The sequence below is a fragment of the Pavona decussata genome, unplaced genomic scaffold, assembly GCF_977016875.1.
Source record: "Pavona decussata unplaced genomic scaffold, jaPavDecu1.1 SCAFFOLD_102, whole genome shotgun sequence".
NCBI lineage: Eukaryota > Metazoa > Cnidaria > Anthozoa > Scleractinia > Agariciidae > Pavona > Pavona decussata.
This window is the reverse complement of record NW_028145517.1, coordinates 6,730,974-6,756,194: the sequence shown is the minus strand read 5'-3', so window position 1 is coordinate 6,756,194 and position 25,221 is coordinate 6,730,974. Positions and strand designations below refer to the sequence as shown.

Here is a 25,221-nt window from a genome sequence, read left to right as displayed (position 1 = left end):
CCTCCCACACAGGCTTTTTGGGCGCGTCACGCATTCCTCCCCAGTGGTTACGTAGGGGGTTAAGTCTGCTTCTCAGTCTAGTCTAGAGTCTAGTCGAGTCTAGTCTGAGAGGAAATTCGCCCATCATTCACCTCCATCCGCGGATTAACTGATATAAGCACTTATTTTCTCAACGAGATTTGGCGGTGTCGAATAAAGTTATTCATTTTTCTCATTCATTTTAACTTTTTACTCCATAGTGTGACTTCCACGAATATAATCGAACACCTTACAGAAACAAATGCACCCCCGACATGAACAAAAACAAAAGAGGGGAAAAAAAGAAAGTAAAAGAAAGAAAAATATAGCAAATAAGAACGTATGACATGACCATATGTCGGTGGTTGAAAATATGACTGAAAGTTACCCAAGGATCTTTCGGTTCGCGCATTTCTCTTACAGAGCAAGCGACGACAACAATACAACGCAGCTATTCAAAAAGAAAGTTTAAATGTTTATTCCTGATTATAAGATCAAATAACTATTTCAATTAAATTAATTGCACACTATGTCCTTGATTAATACTTATTTAATGTTATGGTCTCTATGATTATATAAGCTTTATTAACTGACGTGTTCATCTAGAATCAAATTCTGTTCATCGTTATTTTCAAACTAGAAAGTTTATTTTTTATTGGCTTCAAATTCCAGTGCATGGCAGTCCTAATTTCTAGGAAAAAAGTTCTTTGAAGGCTAATTTACACGTTCCATTAATTGGGCCGATTTTCCCCCAATCCATTTGACAAATAAAATGAGTAAATGGACGAAGATAAAATAAAAATAAAATAATATATCGGCCTGATTTATAAAAATCTGTTTCAGTTCTACAGATTTTTTGAATCAGGCCGATTTTTACCCCATGCTATACCAACAGAAAAAGAAATCGGCCGTTTGTAGTTTAAACCAATAAAGTTGTTTTAAAAACTATGTGCAAGAACTCTAAGACGAAACCATATTTACATTACTATACAAGATATTCTGAAACCAAACGTGCAGAGCAGATCCGCAGAGCGCTTACTTGATCGTCATAATAATCCCTGTTCTCTTTTCCAATTACGTCCAGGAAGAGGACAAATGATTTAGCAAGTGAACTGGGGTCTAGTGGACTCATTTTGCAATATTTTCCTAGTGAAGTTACATCACCAGAGCTTGCAGGCTGGTCACAACCTCGTTCCCAGCGCCTTTTCCCTGGCTTGGCGACGGGACGCGCCAAGCCAGGGATAAGGCACTGGGAACGAGGTTGGGCTGGTCAGTCAGCGGATGGTCGCCTTGCCACCGTAGTGACCGACGAGACTGCAGACTGTTGGTACGCGATTACCCGTATGGGTCAATCAGTCACTGCATATTATCACCAATACCAGGTCTTGCTGAAAACGAATTTTATCCATCACTGCTCGCATTAAAGGCGTTGATATTTAAAAGAGTTTGACTGACACTAGGAACTATGGACTGGAATCTTAGCTGATCGATAAATTTTATAAACGCCTATATAACAGACGACCATTTTTTTCGAATGAAAACTTGGAAACGAAACAAATGCCTTACGAAGGCTGAAATGTATACCTCTTTATACAAACAGTTTATCATCAACACAAACTTTGCAGCATCCTCTATGTTAGAACGGTCTTCACCTGAATTTTGTGGGACCAAAACCAACGTCATCAATTCGGCCAATCACAACAAAGGAAAACAAAAAGATAAACCAATCAGAACTCAGAGCAAATGTTTGCACGTGTATCAGGCGCCAAGCGCGGGAAAACCGGTAGTTTTGGTTCGCTCCCCCCCCCCCCCCCCCTGAGAAAGTAGCGCTATTACTTTTGGCCAATCAAAGAGCTTACTAAGACAGAATCAAAGCAAACACGTAATACCTACTACAATCAATTGAAGAGTGCTCTAATTAGTTCGAGTAAAAAGCTATACAATAGGTGGATTTAAAACACAGTTTTCGTCTTGATCAACCAACTGTTGTCTGGAGGGCGTTGGTCTCGTTGCAGCTTTTTTAAAGTCTTCTTTATTAAATTCTACTGTTGTTATCACATTCTGGGGAGAGAAAATAAAATAATATTATTTCTAGAAGGTTTAGAATATCTTGGGATGTTTTACTTGGACGCCTTGGATAAATTACCAAATTTTACATTTGTGTGCTAAGTGACCTGGCCTTTGGGTAGAAGCGAGGCTGAAGTTGACTTTTTTTGATATTACCTTCACTGATAATAACGAAAATCCGAGGGCTCTTGTCAGGAGTCGAACCTATGACCTTCTGATTACAAGTTCGGATGCTCTACCACTGCGCTACAGGAGACTCGCTAGGCCATTAAACTAGGTTCATGAACAATACACTCTTTTATGCTTGTTGAATATAAGGAGGTAAAATCACCACGAGGAACACACTGCACTGTTCAGTGATACTCCTGGGTTCAAACCATCCACCAACAATAATAAAACCCTAATGATTCAGTTCAATGAAAAATAAACCTCAATGTAGTGAATGGAATAGTAAACATAGCCCCAGTTAAAATGACATTTAAAGACGGTGGGAAGGAGGAGTAATAGAGAATGTTAATAAGAGGTCGTTATTTTCGGTAATAGCAGAAGCGCACCACGCAGGAGCCAATAGGGAAGGAGATAGCTAAACCGGAAGTTCAATATTTAGACCTCCCAACCCCACTGTTCCCGTTAGTGTTGTTTCGTTTGTTGAATTACCTGTTCATTTTTTCCCTTGCCACCATTTCATTGCAGCGTCACGTTCTGCAGATCGAACGCCAGTAACTGTGAAAACAAATAAACAACTGGAAATAAACACTCATTGTAGGTTGATGTGAGCAAAGATAAACAGTGTCATTGGTCAGTTATGAGTCAAGAGTCGGGTCCTCGGGGAATTGTTTGGGCGTAAATGAGCAACAGACTAAAAACGACAAAAAAAAAAATTCAGATTTCGACGGAACCTTCAACCTCCTACCTTGGAAACTACAGTGCAATGCTCCAATCAATTAATTCTCCGCTCAAGCTGGGTATGCCGGTGGGTATTTGAATGGATCTGGGTGTGCCGGTGGGTATTTGAATGGATTTGAATGCACGAAATTATTAAAAACTGGATCATTGTATAATGCAATTTCAGGGATTTGATCGGCTTAGCGGCCATGGTATATGTGCCATTGTACCATACCCAAGAAATAGCAACCATTAAATTGTCTTCTGGTTGTTCTTGCAAAGCAAAATCAGTAAGATCTAGCAACATTTCTCGATTGTTTTTAATAAAACAATCATTCCACTCGCGCTTGTTGGACATGAGATGATTATAGCCAACTCGGCGCTACGCGCCTCGTTGGCTATCTATCATCTCATATCCAACGCGCGTTCGTGGAATAATTGTTAATTATTTTGAAAACTGCTGCTAATAGATTAACGGAAAAGGTATATTTGCGATGATTTTAGCGACGTAAAAATGATGTTGTAGCCGTCCCTCTTAATTTGGTAAACGATGAACGTGAAATGTCGGTCAAGTTTCGTGTGCCGTCTAATCATTCGAAATTTAATCAGAAGTGTTCATTGAATGGATAACTGATAGAATAATCACCAAGTAGTTAAGAAGGACACGAATTCGTCTTATTTGGTACAATATTACCGTCCGGTCCGTCCCAGAACTCTCTTCTTCCCATTGCTTACTAGCAGATAAAGAGACCCTAGAAACAAGATTGGTGCTTATAACAAGTGATTACCTAAACCACGCAAACTAGCTTTGAAAGGTCGTACTGATAATCAAATCTGAAGAAACGAGTGTCCTCAATGTTCTCTCTATTCCACAGTAAGGAAGCTGTCTTAAAATATGCCTCAATTTCACAAACCTGCATACACGGCATTTGTCCACCGTCCGCCACAAGATTCAAATGGATTATCAGTGGCCTCAATAGCTTCGTCAGGTCTTCTACATTTGATATTACATTCAGCATCATCCGCTCTCCCGTATTTATCGTAATAGTTTCCACAGAAACAAAGGTCTCCATTTTGAAGTCCAGCGTAAAGGAACCCCTTCATACCGCACTGGTCAGCGCAATCTTGCGGTGAAGAAAAACGCTCAATTGGATATTCAAGGGCGCGCGCATTCACCGTCCGAAAGTTGTCGTCCAGCACTTTATCGTCTTTGTAACAGCCAAGAAAATCTGCAGAACCCCAAATAATGATAGTCAGGCATGTGTTAAAAAGACTATAAACAGGCTTCTTCAAATGAGCCAGATTTCGAGTTACTTTGAACCACATTACGAAAGCGAGGCTAAGTGCGAAGCTTTTCTTGTGAAAATTAGTTTTGCTTGCATATGAATGACTACTAATTTTCATAATAAAACAAAACACGAAGCCTCGCTTTCATAATGAGGTTCAAAGCAACTGGGATTGGCCTATTGACTGGTATCTGATAACATAACAAGGTTGTAGAAACACGAGCCGAAGGCGCGGTTTCAAAGCTGTTTTTAACTTTTCCGAGACTTAAAATGACTGTTACCTTGCATAACTTGTAGAAACAAAAAAAGATGGTTTTATGTTTCTTTTATGAAATAAGAACTAAAAGTAACCGACTTTTTCATAGAATTCTGTTAAACTGTTCCTAACCAATCAGAATGCGTGTAGCATCGCGATTATTTATTAAATGTCTGTCTGTAATTTCCCGTAGAACTGGTCCCGAATCCCGGGACAAACATAACTCGTTCTTTAGTACACAACTGATTCATTTACAAAGTCAGTACAATCCATTTTTAAGTTACCTGGGTTTGTGTCCACTAATTCTACGTCGGCAATAGTAAAACCTAGAAATACAAAATATAATAAAAATGGTGCAACTATCCTTGACCTTTCAATGGATGAGTAAAACTCAAAAGGAGAATCAACACTTTCTTAAAGTCACAAACCGTGACCTGAGATCGTAGGGATTTCATGCTTTAATACATTCATAGATATTGAATTTTTTGCTATCTTGATTTTAAAATTCCTCGTCAAATCTATGACAAGATATTTTCCTAAAATGAAAACACTATGTTATCAAGAAAACACCCGTTACTAACCAGTTTCAGATAACTAAATAACGATAGTCACGACTTTCAGTTCTTTTTAACTTAAAAGGGATCATAAAACGAACGTTTTGGCACATTAATAATGATCACTCTCAATTTTAACAAAAGTTCTTTTTATAGTTCCCTGAATTGACATAAAACGTTGATAGAATAATTTTAGATTACGTACCAATTAAGGCAACGAGTCCGAGAACTAAGCCTGAAAAAATAAAAAATAAAAAAATGGTTTGAAGATCTTGATTGAAAAGTGGAAAGAATATGAACATTGCATATAAAACCACGGGTCTTACCTGAAATTCTTTGCAAAAGCATCTTGAATCTACACTTTCCCGTCCGAGAAATTTACCTTTCCCGTTGGGGAGATGGCCTGTCCTGATTCTATACAGTATTAATGAGCGCTGGAGAATTACGTTATATGCACCAATTACCGCAAAGCAAGATTCAACCTTATAACTTGGAGCTTTGTCACTAGATTTCTGGAAAGGAAGCGTTAGGGACGCACTTTGCGACTAACGTTAATGGGACTTTTTTTGTCTAAAGCCACGAACCGTGAAAATTACCGTGAAGTTTATGGAGGGCCCTCTTTAAAACAAGAAAAGGGGACTTATAAGGGTCAATGATTCTAAACAGGTTGGTCGCTTTTTTATTGGCTCGATAAACACAACGTATTTAGCAAATAATAAACACATCTTCGTTTCGTGCGCGCCTTTTGTATTCTTCTCAAAGTCTGAATCAGCTTCATTTTCAAATTTCGCCAAAGAATTTTCGTCTGTGCTCTGAGAGTTTTTCTCCAAACCATGTTGGGTTTTTGTAAAGTCGTAGTTACAGCCACATTAAGGTGTTAGCGGGTAGCACAAGGTACCTGCGAGTGTTGACACTGATAGCAAAATAGAAAACTTTGTTGTGACAGTTAATGTGGTGTAAGAATAAAAACGTGTGGATCGATTTCTTCTAAGAGGATAGAGTTGTTGCATTTTATAACCGTCAACGGTCTAAACTTCAGTTTTCTTCTGCTCAGAATCATCTCCGTCGTTACAGATAACAAGGTTCGCGGACAAAGATTTTCATTCAATAATGCAATAAGCCGGTCAACTCAGATTGACTCAGGGACACCTTTGCTATTCTATACATAGCTATTACTGATCCTCATAGTAGTTAAATAACAGAGCGCAACTGTCCTCTTGCAGACTTCTGTAAAGGACAACTGGCAATGGCTACGAGCTCATCAGGTACCGGTTGTTCAAAGATCGGATAACGTTATCTAGTTGTTAAATCATTATCCAGCAGATAAAATGTACTCCAATCAATTCATTTTATCCGTAGGATAGCGACTTATCAGCTGGATAAAGTTATCCGCTCTTTGAACGACTGGCACCAAGTTAATAATTCGTTCGTGTTTCGCTGGGAGATAACCCAAGTGGCCACGTATTCTAGTGCGCGAGGATTGCCGAAAGCCACGCGTGATAAACGCGCGATGTCGCGAGGAGCCTATCTCGAACTGAACATCTGCAATCGAAACTGGGGCCAAATTAATAAGACGTTTTCACTGGCAACTAACAATCCAGGCTTTGCTATTACACACTCGTGCAGAAAACTAAATCACTAATCAATGCTAAAAGTCTTTTAACGATGATTATTAAACTCGTTTTCTAATTCTTCATTAAGTTTCTTTTCGTATGTGTATGGAAAACCAACCGCCCAGTTTGTAAGCTACAAGTGTAAAAGTTTTGTTATCGAACTGATCCCTGAACATCCTTGGAGACGCAGGGGAAGATAGTCAGGATGGGGCGAAGATCTCACGGGCGAAATCGAGTTTAAACTTCGCTAGTCCTGACCTCGCCGATGAATCTTCGCCCCCTCCCGACTATCTCCGAAGATGATCCCAGAACAAAATTCAAACTGTTTTGTTTTAAATGGTACTGTAAAACAAACAGCTGAAAACGAGGAAGTAGTCTCAAAGAGCTTATTTGAAGGGTGACATTTCAGCGTTTTTTCCAAAGTAGTCAAAGATCCAGTCAAGGTAGAAAATCGAACCTCTTTTCTTGTCTATCCGCTGATATGCTTTATCATCTGCCATCCAAGGCAATTGCAACTTCTCAACGTTTTTCTACAGGCACGTGTGATATCAAACTAAACATACATCACATTAACAGAAAGGGAACATTAAAACCAAAAAGTTAAAGGAATGATTATGACCTGACCTGATATGCCGGCTCCTCTCACCATATATTATAGACATCTATTGTTTTTACTTTTTCTTCCCCAGGAAGTATTGTAATGTTTTTCTTTGTCTCGATCCCTTATCCCTCGATCGGATCACTTCAATCTTGGTGTGTAATTAGTTTAGTGTATTTATGTGCCACTGTAACTGTAATGTGCTGCTTTGCATTCAATAATAAACGATATAAAAAATAAAAAATACAACAGCTTAACAGAAAGAAAACATTTAATAAAACTAAAACAAAAACTAAAAAAAAGATTATAACATGCACGTTTTGTCATTTACTGTTGAAATGTTGATCAAAAAATGACTGAAGGTTGTGTAGTAACACAGACAAGACCTTGACCTCGATTCTCATAGTACTATTGTATACTTGTAGAAGTAAACAAAAATAAAGTCTCGTTAATTTCAAAGTCCTACTATTGGCTATTTTCACGTAAAAGTGATGTGTAAGATCGCTTACATAGAAATGCATCGAGGTGGTCATATTATTCAACTTTATAACGTTGTTTTGAAACTAGTAAAATTCTTAAAGTATCACTTTTTGTGAAATAAATAAAGCGCAAAAGTTGAATCGTGAGAAAAATTAACAATAAACTAACCTATACCAGTATATTATGAAATAATTTCAAGCTACAAATTATAAACAGGAAAGAAGACAAGTAGCTATTCACGAGTTGAGCTATTGTCAAAAGAACCATACTTCTCCGCTGGGTAATTAAATGGCGGATAATGTCCGTGCTGCATTTGATAGTCGCTCAACAAAAACCACGCCACTTCGTTCGGTTTTGCGCACGTTAACCACCGAACAAATATCGATTGCCACTTGTTCTTAGCCGGGCCACTCAAGTACTCTCCGATAGGCAGACCATCATTCCCGCTAAAATGGGCGTTCAGGCAGTCTCGGATGTTGGAAAGGCACGGGTTTCCGCCAATGTAGATCACCTTTGAGTCTTGGCTGATCTCGTAGACGCCTGGAAGTCGTGTGGAATCGTACTTGTCGTTAATGTCAAAGCTTCGTAAAGCTGTGGTTAATGGACGCGCATTTAAGCGCTCGCGGTAGTATTTCATGTTTCTAAGGTCATCTTCTGTTGCATCGTAATCGTAAGCATCCACGGCGTAGGCCATACCTTGACTGAACTAAAACAATAATGATCATTATCATTATCATCATCATCAACTTTAATCCTAGCAATGTGCAAAGGTTCAAACATTCATTTGTGTTGATATAAACCTTTCCACGTCATCTATGGTTTACAGATTCTTGATAAAGAGTGTTGAAATGAACTAAAATTTGTATTTTTTTGAGTTTGTTTACTGAAAACCCTACAAAAGGCGCATAAGATTCGTAACATAATTTAACTGGTAACTCGTCTGCTTCTTTTACTAAGCTTAAGCTTAAGTTTATCGGTAGTTTATAGACCTCGCCTCAAGTTGGATTCTGAATCACTTCCGAGAAAATATTTCGAGTAATATTTTTTCCAGTACAGTTCTTGCGTTATTTTAACAGCTTCTTTGTTACTGAATGGAACTGACATGGATCATAATTTAACCTTTCAATTCGGCTAATTGAAATGTTTATGAACAGTGCGAAAAACTTTTCTTGCAAAGATTTATTTTGAAACAGCCTAAAAAACCGGATTTGCAACGATAAATAAGAACACCAACTTACTTGATTTACTTTGTTCCCGTTTATTTTATGTCGCTTTTCCTTGTAAGGCTTCAAAAGGCTTTTTGAGTCAAGCTGGTAGTAATAAGCTGCTGTTTTCTTGAGAAAAGGAGTGCTGAATCAATCGACGGTTACATTTCAACGTTACGCGATATGGTCGGTTTAGTTCAAATCCCTCAAATTTAAATGTTCAGTACGCACGCCAAAGCACACGCGCACTGTTTGTGTGCGTGCGCATTTTTTGAACGAAAGAAATCTCGTACCCAAATCTCCCAGCAAGATCTGTGTGCTACGACTGATTAGAACGATGGACGTCTTTAGCCGTCGCGTCTTCATCTCCCGTGCGCTCTCACAGAGGGCCGAAGTCTCAATTTTTTTGTCTATGGGGCCCCGTCTACATGTGTTTGTTTTCGATCATATTTTTATTTGGAAACGGAGATTTTTAAAAACGAGTTTCCAAAAGGTTTCCAGCCGGCTCGCGTGCAGTTATACTCGTTTCCGCTTCTAACATGTAAACGATTTAAAGTGATCGAAAAGGCTACGTTCCAGCGACTTCTTCTAAATTTGTTATACAGTATCCTCGTTTTTTAAAGCCTCCGTTTTCGTACTGTTTGCGCGGAGACAGATCAGGCCCAACTGAAAAAAAAATCTTCGTTTGGCCGGTTTTTGCAGGGTAAACTAATAAATATCTTCACCTTGGACAGCAATTGTGACATGTTTTGTGAAAAGCCTGTTTTCGGGACGTTTTCCGTGATAATTCGATCCTTTTCAATATTCTCTGTTTTGAACCGTATAAAAATATTCATTTTCAAATTAAAACGATCGTAAAGAGATATGTGTGTAAGGGGCTTGCTGATCAAATGTTCATAAATCAAAAAGAGTTAAAAGTCACCCTTGACAATGATCCTGATCATCTTTTTATTGAAAGTCTGAAAATCATACAGCAATGTTTCATGAAAGTATTAAATTTCCTATCAGTAAGCATGTTAGCCTTCATATTCTGAACAAAATAAATCAATACGGAATCAATTTCAGTATTTAGTAGTCGTCCTTGTACTCCATAAAGTTCAGTTATTCATTTTCCAAGTTGGGCTTTACAATTCAATCGAGTTTTTCGGATTTTTTCACTCTTCCAAATACTTCAACCTTTTTCCTTTTGACGGAGAACGACGCTTCCCACGCCTTTACCAGGAAAATTAATACAACGATGGCGAACACGATCAGCGCTAACCACTCTCCATTTAAACTCAGCGCCAAGGCAATCACAAGCAGCGTGATAATCAGCAGGGTATGAAACAGAACTCCAAGATTGTCATGTGTTGTCCTACTGACGGAAACTCCATCTACATGGTACTGTTTGGATGTTTGTAACAGGTATAACAACCGCACTGTTTCGTTTAGATCTTGCAAATCAACATTTGGATCATGAATTTCAGGTTCCGGGGTTAACATGCTCAGAACCTTGTTCACTCGTGTTATAATCTCTCTGATGAAGAATGTCTTCTTAGTTTCTTGATTCTGCATGAAGTCCAGAGTGGGTTTATCAAGGGAAGGCGGAACTTGCTTCTGTAGAGCGGTAGCTTGTTCATATGACGAGATCACCTCGGATGTAAGCCTCGATAGAGCGAAGTTTAATTCCTTTTTAGCCAGGTTAACTTGTCGTTTTCTGCATTTCAGCAGATGATCATTTATTTCGTCTTTGATGCCACGGTAAGGTGATTTTACAGGGGGTGGGGGCGGTGGAGTTGGTATCACGGGTTCCTCTTCTTGCTCTGTGATTGGTGCCTTCTCGCTGTTTTCGTCTAACTCGGTATCCACCAGATCTTTCCCGTCATCCTTTTCAAGGCTTGTCGCGGATTCATCTGTCGTTGAGCAAGTTGATGGAGCTGATTCACTCTCTTCGTGTTTAGCGGAACACATATTTTTGGCCTCGTCTGAAACCTTCTCTGCGATACGCTGAGCTTCTTTTGAAGTGTTCGTTTGAAAAGCCTGCACCTCCTCGTCCATTGCACTTTTGATAGTGTCACAGACTGCTTCTACGTCTGCGAATTTGCGAGATTCTTCAATAAAAGCCTTCATACTTTTTGGTAAAGATCTGAGCTTTGCTTTAGAACTTTTTTCACCTGCTTTACCCTGCTTTTTCCTTTTCCTTTCTTCTCGAATTAACTCCACAGTCTGATCGGAACCAAGTTTGCATTGTTCAACAAACTCCGCGCTTTCGGTTTTCACGCATTCTTCGAGCTTCTTCGCGAGATCTTTGCAATATTCTTCAATGTTTCCGCTCTCGGCAGCCTTCGTTACATCCTCTTCGATGTTGTATCCCTTCAACATCGAAACTCCAAGATCAGTCAACACGACTCTCTCACTCGGTTCGCTATTTTGTAGGATGTTTAGCATATTCGATCGAATGACAGCCAAATTGGACGTTTTAGTGGGCGTAGTTTCTCCAGGGCTTTCGTCTTTTCTGCCTGTTTCTTTCTCTTTCGATGTTAGTGGCATTTTATCGAGTGCGCAACTCTCCGTCGATGAAATTTCCTCCAGGTTTACTTGTGACGCGTTACAAGACATTCCGTCAGTTTGCGATGTTACAGTTTGAAAACCTGTGGTCTTCTTGTTTTGAAAATGAAATTAAGCAATTAATAAGTGTCTGATAAGTTTTTGGAATATCCGGAGTTACGATTTGTACCGTTTACGGCATGATAAAAACAACTCAAGCTCAAAATTCGCTTTTAGAAGTTGACAAGACTTGAACGTTCTTAAGAAAGTTATGTCGATTGTGACCGTTGCAACATTGACGTATGTTTGCAATCGAATGCTGACGTATATTTGGTTTGGCTTTCTTTCTATTTATTTGTACACTTTTCCAGTAGAATTAGTTTAATAGTTTTATAATAAACAGTTAAAAACGCGCAGATTTTTAACCGGATAAACTTTTAACAGTTTTTTTTCTACCATCACAACGCGGCAATTTTATAATAAGTCTTCATTTGCGCGCTGTCTTTCAAGCGCGCGCACCTAGTCAGTTACGTCATCATTCTCGACTCCAGTGCTTACGCTTCTAACAATCTGACTGGAGTCGAGAATGTTACGTCATAGAAAGCGGAAATTATCGCGCGACAATTTTGCAAGACGAAAAAACGTTAGTTCAAATACTGGTTCACAGGCCGTTTGCTTACCCAAGAAAACCGTAGATTTCCATCTTCACCTTCTCAAAAGAGTTTTAGAAAGATTGTGTGAGCCGAATCATAACTGAACGTTTTCAGTACTTTTCCGAAAATTTTCGGAACATCCCAAAAGTATCCGAGGACGGTTGGGTTTCATGACTATTAAAAAAAATTGCTTATTCTCGAGTAAACGAAATTAAAAGCCCCTCCTTGGATGTATTAAATTTCAGTAGTCCTGAAAATTTTTTAAAATTAGGTAAGGCAAACCCACAAAATTCCCAATTCCCACAATTCCCTAATACCCCAATAATAAAGTTTCACGAAATTTTATGCGTCATAATTGGGTTCCTAGGATAATCTTAAAGTGTTGTTCTCTCAGTTCTAAACATCTCAACAATGTCAGCTTCTGTCTCGCTCTATTTGATAATAATGAACAAGTACAACATTGATTCTTAGTACCGGTAGAGCAGGTGATTTTATTTGCACAAAATACGTAACTGATAAACAAAGCTATCTCCATTGTTGGCCTGTTGGTCTAGTGGCATGATTCTCGCTTTGGGTGCGAGAGGTCCCGGGTTCGACTCCCGGACAGGCCCACAGAAATTTTATTTTGTCCAAGATTTTGTTTTTCTGGTTTCCTCGTTTACCTTTTTTTTCTCCTTCTTATTTTCATCACCGGTAATCCACATCGCAGATAACCAAAAACGCAATTAATCCCTGCATAAACTTTGAAAAAGGCCCCTGCTAAAATCTTTCCATCTGAAAAACAAAAAAAAAAAAAAAATTCCAAATCCATGCATCTTTCTCATCCAAAATTTTCTCTCCTGTGTTGAAAATAAACGCTTCTTCTTTAGCTCAATGTTTTCAGTCCAGTCCTTTGACGGCTTCTTTGTGCGCGCGCACAACGAGTACGATTCTGGAGTCAATTGGTTGCTAGGCAAACTTTTTTTCAGTTTCTGTTGCCAGCTGGCGTAAAAAAATTCTCATTCCGTTTTCCGGTGGCGCTAAGGAAGGAACTGCAGAAAGGTATGTAATATTTCAAAATAGTCTTTTAGTTCGAAGAAAAGATACAAATTTTAAATTTTGCGGTAAAGAAACTCAAAAGATAAAGTTCAGAAAACAAACAATGTACTTGGGTTCGCGTTCGTGCGCTTGATTAAACGAAATAAACGCTTGGCATTTCATAAGTGAAAAACCTCAGTCGTGTTTTGTGAAATTTGGCGCCTTCTTAGGATACAAAAATCTGAGGGGTTAATTGAAGTTCTCCCAAATTTTTGCGAGTGTTTTCATTACATGTTAGAAAAAGAAAGAGAAAGACGGTTTTACAATTTCTTTCGAAATATTAACACTCAATCAGATATAACATTCTGTTTGCACAGAATTGTCGCAAATGGGTTTTACTTATCAGGCCGTGTATAGCTATAGTATGCGCTGGCTATTGCCTCTCAAGACTTTGTGAAAACATGTGGCAAACTAGCGTTTATATGGTGAAATTGAGTTTACACTGAGAAATTTTAGGGCCTCCACAGACGACACAAATTGTTATCGATAACTTTTTAGTTTTCGATAACAAAACGTTATTGATGACAAAACATCTCGTGTGTGAATCAAGTTATCGACTATAAATGGTGAAAAATAAAGTCGTCGACAGCAAAGTAGTTTTCCGTTCTAAAAGGAAAACTATTTAAGTTCGATATATATAAAAGACGCGGCAGTTTTGTTATCGAGAAATCACCTTCTCCCATCTGTGAGTAAGTCATCGATTACTTACGTTTATTTTTGAGCAACGTAAACGATTTTTAAACGATTTTTTTTATTTTCTGCACGACGTACACATGCGCATTGCAAGCAAGTTTCCAGGCTCCCTCAAAACTTACGGGGGATCGACAAGTTAACTTTTCTTGTGTGGAAACTAATAGTTGTCGATTCAGCAGACCTTTCTTCAAAATGGCGGCCGAAAATTCAAATAAGTTAAAACTAAAAACGTATACCTGCGCTAGAAAGAGCACTTTTACTTTAGTAACCCTGCAAAGTTTCAGCATATCAGGTGTAATATAAGCTGAGAAAATGTAAGTTGAAAAATGAAAACTTTACAGACGTTTGTATGACTGGGAGTATGACGTATACCCCCAGTCATACACACGTCGATCTGTAAATTTGTGAAATTTCATCTTACATTTCCTAAGCTGATATAACACCTAATATGCTGAAACTTGGCAAGGTTACTAAAGTAAAGGTGATCTTTCCAATGCTGGTATCAGTTTTCATTCAGTTCAATTTTAACTCATTCAAATCTGTTGCCGCCATTTTGGAGAAGGGTCTATTAGGTGAGAATAGTCGTCGATAACAATTTGCCTCGTCTGCGGATTCCCTTCGTTCGTTCGTTCGTTGTTTTTTTTTTGTCATGAGTTACGAATGTTGGCAAAGGTTCAAGAAGAAAAGTCCTATTCCTTCTTGAATTTTGTGGCCTGAACGTTTAAATTCAAATAACGTTTCAGAGACGTTTTGCATTTACTAAATCGTAAAATCGCTGGTGGGCTTTTTCCTTGTCTAAAACTCTACATAAATTAGATTTTAAAGGACAACTAACGTTCAAATTGGGCTGAACTAAAGCGACAACTTGTGACATGGGAAGAGTTGATCCTCTCAATTTTCTTTTGGAGTGTACTGCCCATATCCTCTAAGACTGAAGTGGCAGATAAACAAAAGGGAAGTCAAAGACGGGAGGTAAAAATGTCGAACTATTTGTCCTTGGGTCTCCGAAGTTCCGTTGTCCGAACGTAGAAACCTAATTCCTTTGCAAAATACATGATTTTCATAGCGCCACTTTCAGCCCAAGTACTGAAATCTGTTGTTATCTGGTTATATCTATTACCATCAAAATGCATCAAAACAGAACATGCCTCTCTCTGCAAAACGAAGCAGATACGAAAGGATTCGTTTTACGCCCAGCTGAGCTGACTTTTATAAATTGTTTCATGGCTTTCGTCTTTATTTTTTAGTAATAAAAGTGTGATCAACCGAAATGAAAAGATCCGAGGGAGATGCTGCGCACACGGAAAAGGAGGTGGATCAAGACCATCTAAAAGTTGTCCAATTCTACCGTGAAAAGATGAATCTTCAGCCTCTCCATAGCGCGCTCAGAAGCTTCAATGTACAGGAAGGTGCAAGAATGTCTGGAGTTTACGAGATTTATAGAAATAACGAGGTTAGAAACTAACAGCTGTTTTCACGGTTGAAAATGAAGTTATTCGAATTAACGCCGTAAAAGTTACACCCTTGGTCCGAGTATAAGGCACGCTTTTCGAAGGACTCAGTTGGTCCGAAACCGTTTCATACATTTAATGTTTCTCAAAAGATTCCATTTTCATAATTGTGCGAGTGACTAAAAGAAACAAAGAAAATGAAAAGAAACTAGCACACTGGCTCACCTCACAACTGCAGTTGCAAGGGGTATGAACATTATAAATATTACTTCCCGGCTGGAATAGTTTGCTAGTCTAGACAGAGAGGTTTATAAAAAACGATGTCAGCACAGGCGGCTCAAGCTCGACTGGTTTTAGGGCAAAATCCATAGCGTATAGCATTAGTATACAGATTAGGCAAAAATCCATAGTCTGTAGTATTAGGATGAAAATTAGGCCAAAATTCATAGTGTATAGAATTAGGATGAAAATAAGGCTAAGAGTATAGTATTAGAGTGAAAATTAAGCCAAAATCCATAGTCTATAGTAGTAAGATGAATATTAGGAAAAATCCAAAGTGTATAGTATTAGGATGAAAATTAGGCCAAAATCCATAGTCTATAGTATTAGAATAAAAATTAGGCCAAAATCATAGTCTATAGTAGTAGGATGAATATTAGGAAAAATCCAAAGTGTACCAAAATCCAAAATGTATAGTATTAGGATGAAAATTAGGCCAAAATCCATAGTCTATAACATTAGAATAAAAATTAGGCCAAAATCATAGTCAATAGCATAAGGATGAATATTAGGCTAAAACTATAGTCTATAATATTAGGATGAAAATTGGGAGGCCTGAAAATTGTCTCAGGGGACATTTTCTGACACACTGATTCGATTGGAAGCTTTTCAAAGAATATTTGTATTTCGTCCAAAAATCGACTTTCTTCCAACGGGTAACTTCATGATTTTTGGCCAAAAATGACCAAATTTTGAAGTCGTCATTTTTCACTTGTTTATGTCAATAAGGATCTCGGCGTGTGTCAAAAATCTTTGGCAATCATTTTGAAGTATAACAAACGCCCTGAGAAAAAATTTTCTCTTTAACTCTCACCCTGACTTCCATCTTTTGTGGGCTATTTTTTGTCCCTGCTCCCTTGGGAGGCCGGAAACTTGTCTCAGGGGACGTTTTCTGACACACTGATGTGATTGGAAGCTTTTAAAAGAATATTTGTATTTCGTCCAAAAATCGACTTTTTTGCAAGGAGTAAGTCCACGGCTTTTCGCCAAAAAATGACCAAATTTTGAAGTCGACATTTTTCACTTGTTTATGTCCCTAGGGATCTCGGCGTGTCTTAAAACTCCCTTGGGAATCATTTTTAAGTGCAGAACACTCCCTGAGAAATAATTTTCTGTTTAACTCTCACCCTGACTTAAATCTTTTGGGGGCTATTTCTTTGTCCCTGGTCTCTTGAGATGCCTGAAAATTGTCTCAGGGGACGTTTTCTGACACACTGATTCGATTGAAAGCTTTTAAAAGAATATTTGTATTTCGTCCAAAACTCGACTTTTTTGGTTTTTGGCCAAAAATGACCAAATTTTGAAGGCGCCATTTATCACTTTTTTATGTCCCTAGGGATTTCGGCGTGTCTTAAAACTCTCTTGGGAATCATTTTAAAGTGTAATTAACAACTTGACAAAGGATTTTTTCTCTAACTCTCACCTTGCCTTCATTTTTTCTGGGTTATTTTTTTGTCCTCGTTCCCCTGGGAGGCCTGAAAAGTGTCTGAGGAGACGTTTTCGGACACACTGATTCGATTGGAAGCTTTGAAAAGAATATTTGTATTTCGTCCAAAAATCGACTTTTTTGCAAGGGGTAAGTTCATGGTTTTAGGCCAAAAATGACCAAATTTTAAAGTCGCCATTTATCACTTGTTTATGTCCCTAGGGATCTCGGCGTGTGTTAAAACTCCCTTGGGAATCATTTTTCAGTGCAAAAAAACGCTCTTAGAAAGAATCTTCTTTTTAACTCTAACCCTGACTTCAATCTTTTGGCGGCCATTTCTTCGTCCCTGGTCCCTTGGGAGGCCTGAAAATTGTCTCAGGAGACGTTATCTGACACACTGATTCCAGTAGAAACTTTTAAAAGAATATTTGTATTTCGTCCAAAAATCGACTTTTTTGCAAGGGGTAAGTTCATGGTTTTTGGCCAGAAATGACCAAATTTTGAAGTCGCCATTTTTCACTTGGTTATGTCAATAGGGATCTTGGCGTGTGTCAAAATTCCCTTGGGAATCATTTTGAAGTGTAAAAAACGCCCTGAGAAAATATTTTCTTTTAAACTCTCACCCTGACTTCAATCTTTTAGGGGCTATTTCTTTTTCCCTGGTCCCTTGGGAGGCCTGAAAATTGTCTCAGGGGACGTTATCTGACACACTGATTCCAGTAGAAACTTTTAAAAGAATATTTGTATTTCGTCCAAAAATCGACTTTTTTGCAAGGGGTAATTTTAAGTTCATGGTTTTTGGCCAGAAATGACCAAATTTTGAAGTCGCCATTTTTCACTTGGTTATGTCAATAGGGATCTTGGCGTGTGTCAAAATTCCCTTGGGAATCATTTTGAAGTGTAAAAAACGCCCTGAGAAAATATTTTCTTTTAAACACTCACCCTGACTTCTTTCTTTTAGGGGCTATTTCTTTTTCCCTGGTCCCTTGGGAGGCCTGAAAATTGTCTCAGGGGACGTTTTCTGACACACTGACTCGATTGGAAGCTTTTAAAAGAATATTTGTATTTCGTCCAAAAATCGACTTTTTTTGCAAAGGGTAAGTTCATGGTTTTAGGCCAAAAATGATCAAATTTTAAAGTCGCCATTTATCACTTGTTTATGTCCCTAGGGATCACGGCGTGTGTTAAAACTCCCTTGGGAATCATTTTTCAGTGCAAAAAAGCGCTCTTAGAAAGAATCTTCTTTTTAACTCTAACCCTGACTTCAATCTTTTGGCGGCCATTTCTTCGTCCCTGGTCCCTTGGGAGGCCTGAAAATTGTCTCAGGAGACGTTATCTGACACACTGATTCCAGTAGAAACTTTTAAAAGAATATTTGTATTTCGTCCAAAAATCGACTTTTTTGCAAGGGGTAAGTTCATGGTTTTTGGCCAGAAATGACCAAATTTTGAAGTCGCCATTTTTCACTTGGTTATGTCAATAGGGATCTTGGCGTGTGTCAAAATTCCCTTGGGAATCATTTTGAAGTGTAAAAAACGCCCTGAGAAAATATTTTCTTTTAAACTCTCACCCTGACTTCAATCTTTTAGGGGCTATTTCTTTTTCCCTGGTCCCTTGGGAGGCCTGAAAATTGTCTCAGGGGACGTTATCTGACACACTGATTCCAGTAGAAACTTTTAAAAGAATATTTGTATTTCGTCCAAAAATCGACTTTTTTGCAAAGGGTAAGTTCATGGTTTTTGGCCAGAAATGACTAAATTTTGAAGTCGCCATTTTTCACTTGGTTATGTCAATAGGGATCTTGGCGTGTGTCAAAATTCCCTTGGGAATCATTTTGAAGTGTAAAAAACGCCCTGAGAAAATATTTTCTTTTAAACACTCACCCTGACTTCTTTCTTTTAGGGGCTATTTCTTTTTCCCTGGTCCCTTGGGAGGCCTGAAAATTGTCTCAGGGGACGTTTTCTGACACACTGACTCGATTGGAAGCTTTTAAAAGAATATTTGTATTTCGTCCAAAAATCGACTTTTTTTGCAAAGGGTAAGTTCATGGTTTTAGGCCAAAAATGATCAAATTTTAAAGTCGCCAGTTATCACTTGTTTATGTCCCTAGGGATCTCGGCGTGTGTTAAAACTCCCTTGGGAATCATTTTTCAGTGCAAAAAAACGCTCTTAGAAAGAATCTTCTTTTTAACTCTAACCCTGACTTCAATCTTTTGGCGGCCATTTCTTCGTCCCTGGTCCCTTGGGAGGCCTGAAAATTGTCTCAGGAGACGTTATCTGACACACTGATTCCAGTAGAAACTTTTAAAAGAATATTTGTATTTCGTCCAAAAATCGACTTTTTTGCAAGGGGTAAGTTCATGGTTTTTGGCCAGAAATGACCAAATTTTGAAGTCGCCATTTTTCACTTGGTTATGTCAATAGGGATCTTGGCATGTGTCAAAATTCCCTTGGGAATCATTTTGAAGTGTAAAAAACGCCCTGAGAAAATATTTTCTTTTAAACACTCACCCTGACTTCTTTCTTTTAGGGGCTATTTCTTTTTCCCTGGTCCCTTGGGAGGCCTGAAAATTGTCTCAGGGGACGTTTTCTGACACACTGACTCGATTGGAAGCTTTTAAAAGAATATATGTATTTCGTCCAAAAATCGACTTTTTTTGCAAAGGGTAAGTTCATGGTTTTTGGCCAGAAATGACCAAATTTTGAAGTCGCCATTTATCACTTGTTTATGTCCCTAGGGATTTCGGCGTGTCTTAAAACTCCGTTGGGAATCTTTTTAAGTGCAAATAACGACCCGACAAAGAATTTTCTCTTTAACTCTCACCCTGACTTCAATCTTTTAGGGGCTATTTCTTTGTCCCTGGTCCCTTGGGAGGCCTGAAAATTGTCTCAGGGGTCGTTTTCTGACGCAGCGATTCGGTTGGAAGCTTTTAAAAGAATATTTGTATTTCGTCTAAAAATCGACTTTTTTTTGTTCATAGTTTTTTTGCCAAAAACGACAAATTTTAAAGTCGCCATTTTTCACTTGTTTATGTCCGTAGAGGGATCTTGGCGTGTATCTTAAAACTCCCTTGGGAATCATTTTTAAGTGTCAAAAGAAAACGTTCTCAGAAAGAATCTTCTGTTTAACTCTCACCCTGACTTCAATCTTTTAGAGGCCATTTCTTTGTCCCTGGTCCCTTGGGAGGCCTGAAAGTTGTCTCAGGGGTCGTTTTCTGACACACTGACTCGATTGGAAGCTTTTAAAAGAATATTTGTATTTCATCTAAAAATCGACTTTTTTTGCAAGGGGTAAGTTCATGGTTTTTGGCCAGAAATGACCAAATTTTGAAGTCGCCATTTTTCACTTGTTTATGTCCCTAGGGATTTCGGCGTGTCTTAAAACTCCGTTGGGAATCTTTTTAAGTGCAAATAACGACCTGACAAAGAATTTTCTCTTTAACTCTCACCCTGACTTCAATCTTTTAGGGGCTATTTCTTTGTCCCTGGTCCCTTGGGAGGCCTGAAAATTGTCTCAGGGGTCGTTTTCTGACGCAGCGATTCGGTTGGAAGCTTTTAAAAGAATATATGTATTTCGTCCAAAAATCGACTCTTTTTGCAAGGGGTAAGTTCATGGTTTTTTGCCAAAAATGACCAAATTTTAAAGTCGCCATTTTTCACTTGTTTATGTCCCTAAGGATCTCGGCGTGTCTTAAAACTCTCTTGGGAATCATTTTAAAGTGCAAAAAAAAAAAAAAAACGCTCTTAGAAAGAATCTTCTGTTTAACTCTCACCCTGACTTCAATCTTTTAGGGGCTATTTCTTTGTCCCTGGTCCCTTGGGAGGCCTGAAAATTGTCTCAGGGGACGTTTTCTGACACACTGACTCGATTGGAAGCTTTTAAAAGAATATTTGTATTTCGTCCAAAAATCAACTTTTTTTTGCAAGGGGTAAATTAATGGTTTTTGGCCAGAAATGGCCAAATTTTGAAGTCGCCATTTTTCACTTGTTTATTTCCCTAGGGATTTCGGCGTGTCTTAAATTTCCGCTGGGAATCATATTTAAGTGCAAATAACGACCTGACAAAGAATTTTCTCTTTAACTCTCACCCTGCCTTCATCTTTTGTGGGCTATTTCTTTGTCCCTGGTCCCTTGGGAGGCCTGAAAAGTGTTTGAGGAGACGTTTTCTGACACACTAATTCGAATGGAAGCCTTTAAAAGAATATTTGTATTTTGTCTAAAAATCGACTGTTTTGCAAGGGGTAAATCCATGGTTTTTGGCCAAAAATGGCCAAATTTTGAAGTCGACATTTTTCACTTGTTTATGTCCCTAGGGATCTCGGCGTGTCTTAAAACTCCCTTTGGAATCATTTTTAAGTGCAGAACACTCCCTGAGAAACAATTTTCAGTTTAATTCTTACTCTGACTTCCATCTTTTGTTGGCTATTTATTTGTCCCTGGTTCCTTGGGAGGCCTTAAAAGTGTCTTAGGAGACGTTTTCGGACGCACTGATTCGATTGGAAGCCTTTAAAAGAATATTTGTTTTTCGTCTAAAAATCGACTATCGGCCAAAAATGACCAAATTTTTAAGTCGCCATTTTTCACTTGTTTATGTCCCTAAGGATCTCGACGTGTCTTAAAACTCCCTTGGGAATCATTTTTGAGTGCAAAGAACGCCCTGACAAAGATTTTTCTGTTTAATTCTGACCCTGACTTCATCTTTTTTTGGCTATTTCTTTGTCCCCGGTCCGTTAGGAGGCCTGGAAAGTGTCTCAGGGGACATTTTCGGACACAATGATTCGATTGGAAGCTTTTAATAGAATATTTTTATTTCGTCCAAAAATCGACTTTTTTCCAAGGGGTAAGTCCATGGTTTTTCGCCAAAATGACCAAATTTTGAAGTCGCCATTTTTCACTTGTTTATGTCCCTTGGGATCTCGGCGTGTCCTAAAACTCCCTTGGGAATCATGTTGAAGTGCAAAAAACGCCCTGAGAAATAATTTTCTGTTTAACTCTCACCCTGATTTCATGGTTTGTGGGCTATTGTTTTGTCCCTGGTCCCTTGGAAGGCCTGAAAAGGGTCTCACGGGACGTTTTCTGACACACTGATTCGATTGGAAGGTTTTAAAAGAATATTTGTATTTGTCCAAAAATCGATTGTTTTCCAAGGGGTAAGTCTATGATTTTTGGCCAAAAATGACCAAATTTTGAAGTCGGGTATATTATCAGGATGAAATTTAGGCCAAGATTGATAGTTTATAGTATTAGAATGGAAATTAGGCCTAACCTATAGTGTATAGTTTTAGAATGAAAATTAGGCCATAATGTATAGTATTATAAAGAAAATTTATTCCTAATCCATAGTCTATAGTATTTGAAGGCAAATTAGGCCTTATCCATAGTGTATAGTATGAGAATGAAAATTAGGCCAAAATCCAGTCTATTGTTTTATAATGAAAATTAGGCCTAATCCATAGTGTATAGTATCAGAATGAAAATTAGGCCAAAATCCAAATATAGTCTATAGTATTAGGATGAAAATTAGGCCATAATCCATAGTGTATAGTATTAGGATTAAAATGAGGCCAAAGTCCATAGTCTTATAGTATTAGAATGAAAATTAGGCCATAATCCATGGTGTATTAAGTATTAGAGTGAAAATTAGGCCTAAATCCATAGTCTATAGTATTCAGATGATAATCAGGCCTAAATCCATAGTCCTAAGTATTGGGATGAAAATTAGGCCAAAATCCATAGTCTATAGCATTTGGATGAAAATTAGGCCAAAATGCATATTGGGTATTGGGATGTAAATTAAGCCAATATCCATAGTCTATAGTATTAGGATGAAAATTAGGCCAAAATCCATAGTCTTTATTATTAAGAGGAAAATTAGGACAAATTGCATAGTGTATAGTATTAGGATGAAAATTAGGTAAAAACCATAGTTTATATAAGTATTAGGATTAAAGTAGGCCAAAATCTAAACCTTTCACTTCTTAAATTAAGTTTTCTAATCCAGAGTAGGAAACCTACCCTGGAGTTGGAACTACTCTCAAAATGGCTTTTGCAAGCATTTTTTCATTTCTGTGCTAGGCAACTAATACTGAAACCCAGTACCTGCAGTTGATAGTTTCAGTACAAAGAGAATGAAAGATACTCTGCTGAGTATGTTCAGGAGACAAGTTATATTTTGGTACGAACTATACCATAACCTACCTTGTATATATATTTTTTGTCTGATGATGGTATATAGTTCGTACCAAAATATAACCCAATTGTTTCCACATTAGACTTTTTTGTCATTTGTTGTCTAAATATTTTCACACAATGAACAAACTCGGAGTATCTTTCATTCTCTATCAACCAGTACTTAGGTTTTAAAATTCTGCTTCGTGGTCTGATCTTTCTTTTATGTTAATCGATTGGCTGGAGGTGTCTCAGGTACTTTCGCTTTATACAATAATGGTGATAACGATAGCAGTGTTTTATTCTCCTTTTCTACAGCTCATCTACATTGGTGGAAATCCATATTTCAGTAACATACGGGACTGTCTGAATGCTCATTTTAGTGGCAATGATGGGCTTCCTATTGGTCGATATCTGAGTGGCCCAGGAAAGCGGCGATGGAGAAATATTGCCGTGCGGTGGATGACATGTCTGAACCCTCCTGAAATAGTGTATTATTTGTTAGAAGAGCATCAGATCAGACTTGGAGGCTTGCCAATATACAATAATGCTCCGAATCCAGACACGAGGGATTGGGACTCGGATTGAGAAAAAATTAAAACAGTTCGAAATTTTTGTTTTGCATTCCATATTCCACTTTCTGGTTTATTTTTCCAAAAAATAAATTAAACTATCAGCCTAAAGAATATCTGCCTTGGAGGCAATGCAGTATATGGGATCTGTAGGGGTTGGGGTTCTGACACAAGTTTAGAATGCTTTCAAGTTGTCAACTGTTGTTGCTGGATTTCTTTAAAGAAGACTTACAGGAATAAAATTATTTTTCACATTTTATTTGTGAGCCATTTGATATAAATTAATCAAGTTTCTCTATATCCCCACTCAGTGAACATGTGGTGAGCATGTGATGAGGAGAGGAAGAGGAGACCAGCCTTGTTCCCAGTCCTTCCTGTCGTGAAATCAAGTGATACGGGCTCAGCCTCTGTTTACTCAATAAGTGTTTTATGGCCTAATCATGAGTCTACAAAGTAAACCATTCTCACTCCTAAATGTGCCCGCTGGAGGCTCGGCTTGGTTAAGTAAAAGGTGATGTGAGATTTGACCGAAGCAATGAGGGGGACGTGAAGGAGCAAGCAAAAGGGCAAGGGGTACGATGGTATGATATGATAAGTCGTATCATTACAATATGATTGGTTTTATCGATATGATATGATATGATAAGTTGTATTAGTATGGTATGATTGGTTGTATCGATGTGGTATGATTAGTTGTATCTGTATGATAAAGTTATATCATTACGATGTGATTGGTTGTATCGATATGATATAGGTCGTATCTGCATGATATGATAAGTCATATTAGTATGGTATGATATGATTGGTTGTATCGATATGGTATGATTAGTCGTATCTGTATGTGATTGGTCGGATTGATCTATGTTAAGTTGTATCAGTATGATATGATAGGTCATCAGTATGATGATTGGTCGTATCAACATGATGATAAGTCGTATCAGTATGGTATGATAGGTCATATCGGTATATGATTGGTCGTATTGGTATGGTAAAATGTCATATGACAAGTTGTATTGGTAGGATTAGTCGTATACATGTAGGTATGCTATGATTGGTCATATTGGTATTTTATGACATGTGGTATCGGTATGATATGATAAGTCGTATCAGTAAATTAAGTGATTAGTTGTATTGATGATAGGACAGTTAAGTCGTATCTGTATGATATGATCAGTCCTATCGGTATGATGTGATAAGTCGTATCAGTACGATGATATGATTAGCGGTATTGGTATTGGCCATATCGGTTCATGATAAGTTGTATCAGTATATGATTAATCATAATGGTATGACATGATTGCGGTTGTGTTGATATGATATGAGAAGTCGTATCGATATGATATGATATAAGTCACATCGATAAGACACATGTAAGTTGTATCGGTATATGATTAGTCATATTGATACGACATGA

General features: G+C 38.0%; 3 protein-coding genes and 1 non-coding gene across 4 annotated transcripts; 2 read left to right on the top strand and 2 right to left on the bottom strand.

Annotated features, from left to right (window-relative positions):
• Positions 1–481: 481 nt before the first annotated feature.
• LOC146471964 (kremen protein 1-like) lies at positions 482–5,667 on the bottom strand. Its single transcript, XM_085120864.1, has 6 exons — positions 5,393–5,667; positions 5,272–5,301; positions 4,797–4,838; positions 3,885–4,199; positions 2,743–2,808; positions 482–2,079 (listed from the first exon to the last, which is right to left on the bottom strand). The coding sequence occupies exons 1-5, from the start codon at positions 5,412–5,414 to the stop codon at positions 2,747–2,749; spliced, it is 471 nt and encodes a 156-aa protein (XP_084976990.1). The 5' UTR covers positions 5,415–5,667; the 3' UTR covers positions 482–2,079; positions 2,743–2,746.
• Positions 5,668–7,529: 1,862 nt separating this feature from the next.
• LOC146471963 (uncharacterized) lies at positions 7,530–9,142 on the bottom strand. The gene is made up of 2 exons (XM_085120862.1): positions 8,996–9,142; positions 7,530–8,463 (listed from the first exon to the last, which is right to left on the bottom strand). Exon 2 carries the CDS (start codon positions 8,449–8,451, stop codon positions 7,990–7,992), a length of 462 nt encoding a protein of 153 aa, XP_084976988.1. The 5' UTR covers positions 8,452–8,463; positions 8,996–9,142; the 3' UTR covers positions 7,530–7,989.
• A 3,538-nt stretch (positions 9,143–12,680) lies between these two features.
• Trnap-ugg (transfer RNA proline (anticodon UGG)) lies at positions 12,681–12,752 on the top strand. The gene has a single exon. It is a non-coding gene; the product is annotated as a tRNA-Pro (tRNA).
• A 360-nt stretch (positions 12,753–13,112) lies between these two features.
• On the top strand, positions 13,113–23,953 carry LOC146471961 (uncharacterized). Its single transcript, XM_085120861.1, has 3 exons — positions 13,113–13,182; positions 15,159–15,364; positions 23,554–23,953. The coding sequence occupies exons 2-3, from the start codon at positions 15,182–15,184 to the stop codon at positions 23,821–23,823; spliced, it is 453 nt and encodes a 150-aa protein (XP_084976987.1). The 5' UTR covers positions 13,113–13,182; positions 15,159–15,181; the 3' UTR covers positions 23,824–23,953.
• Positions 23,954–25,221: the final 1,268 nt, after the last annotated feature.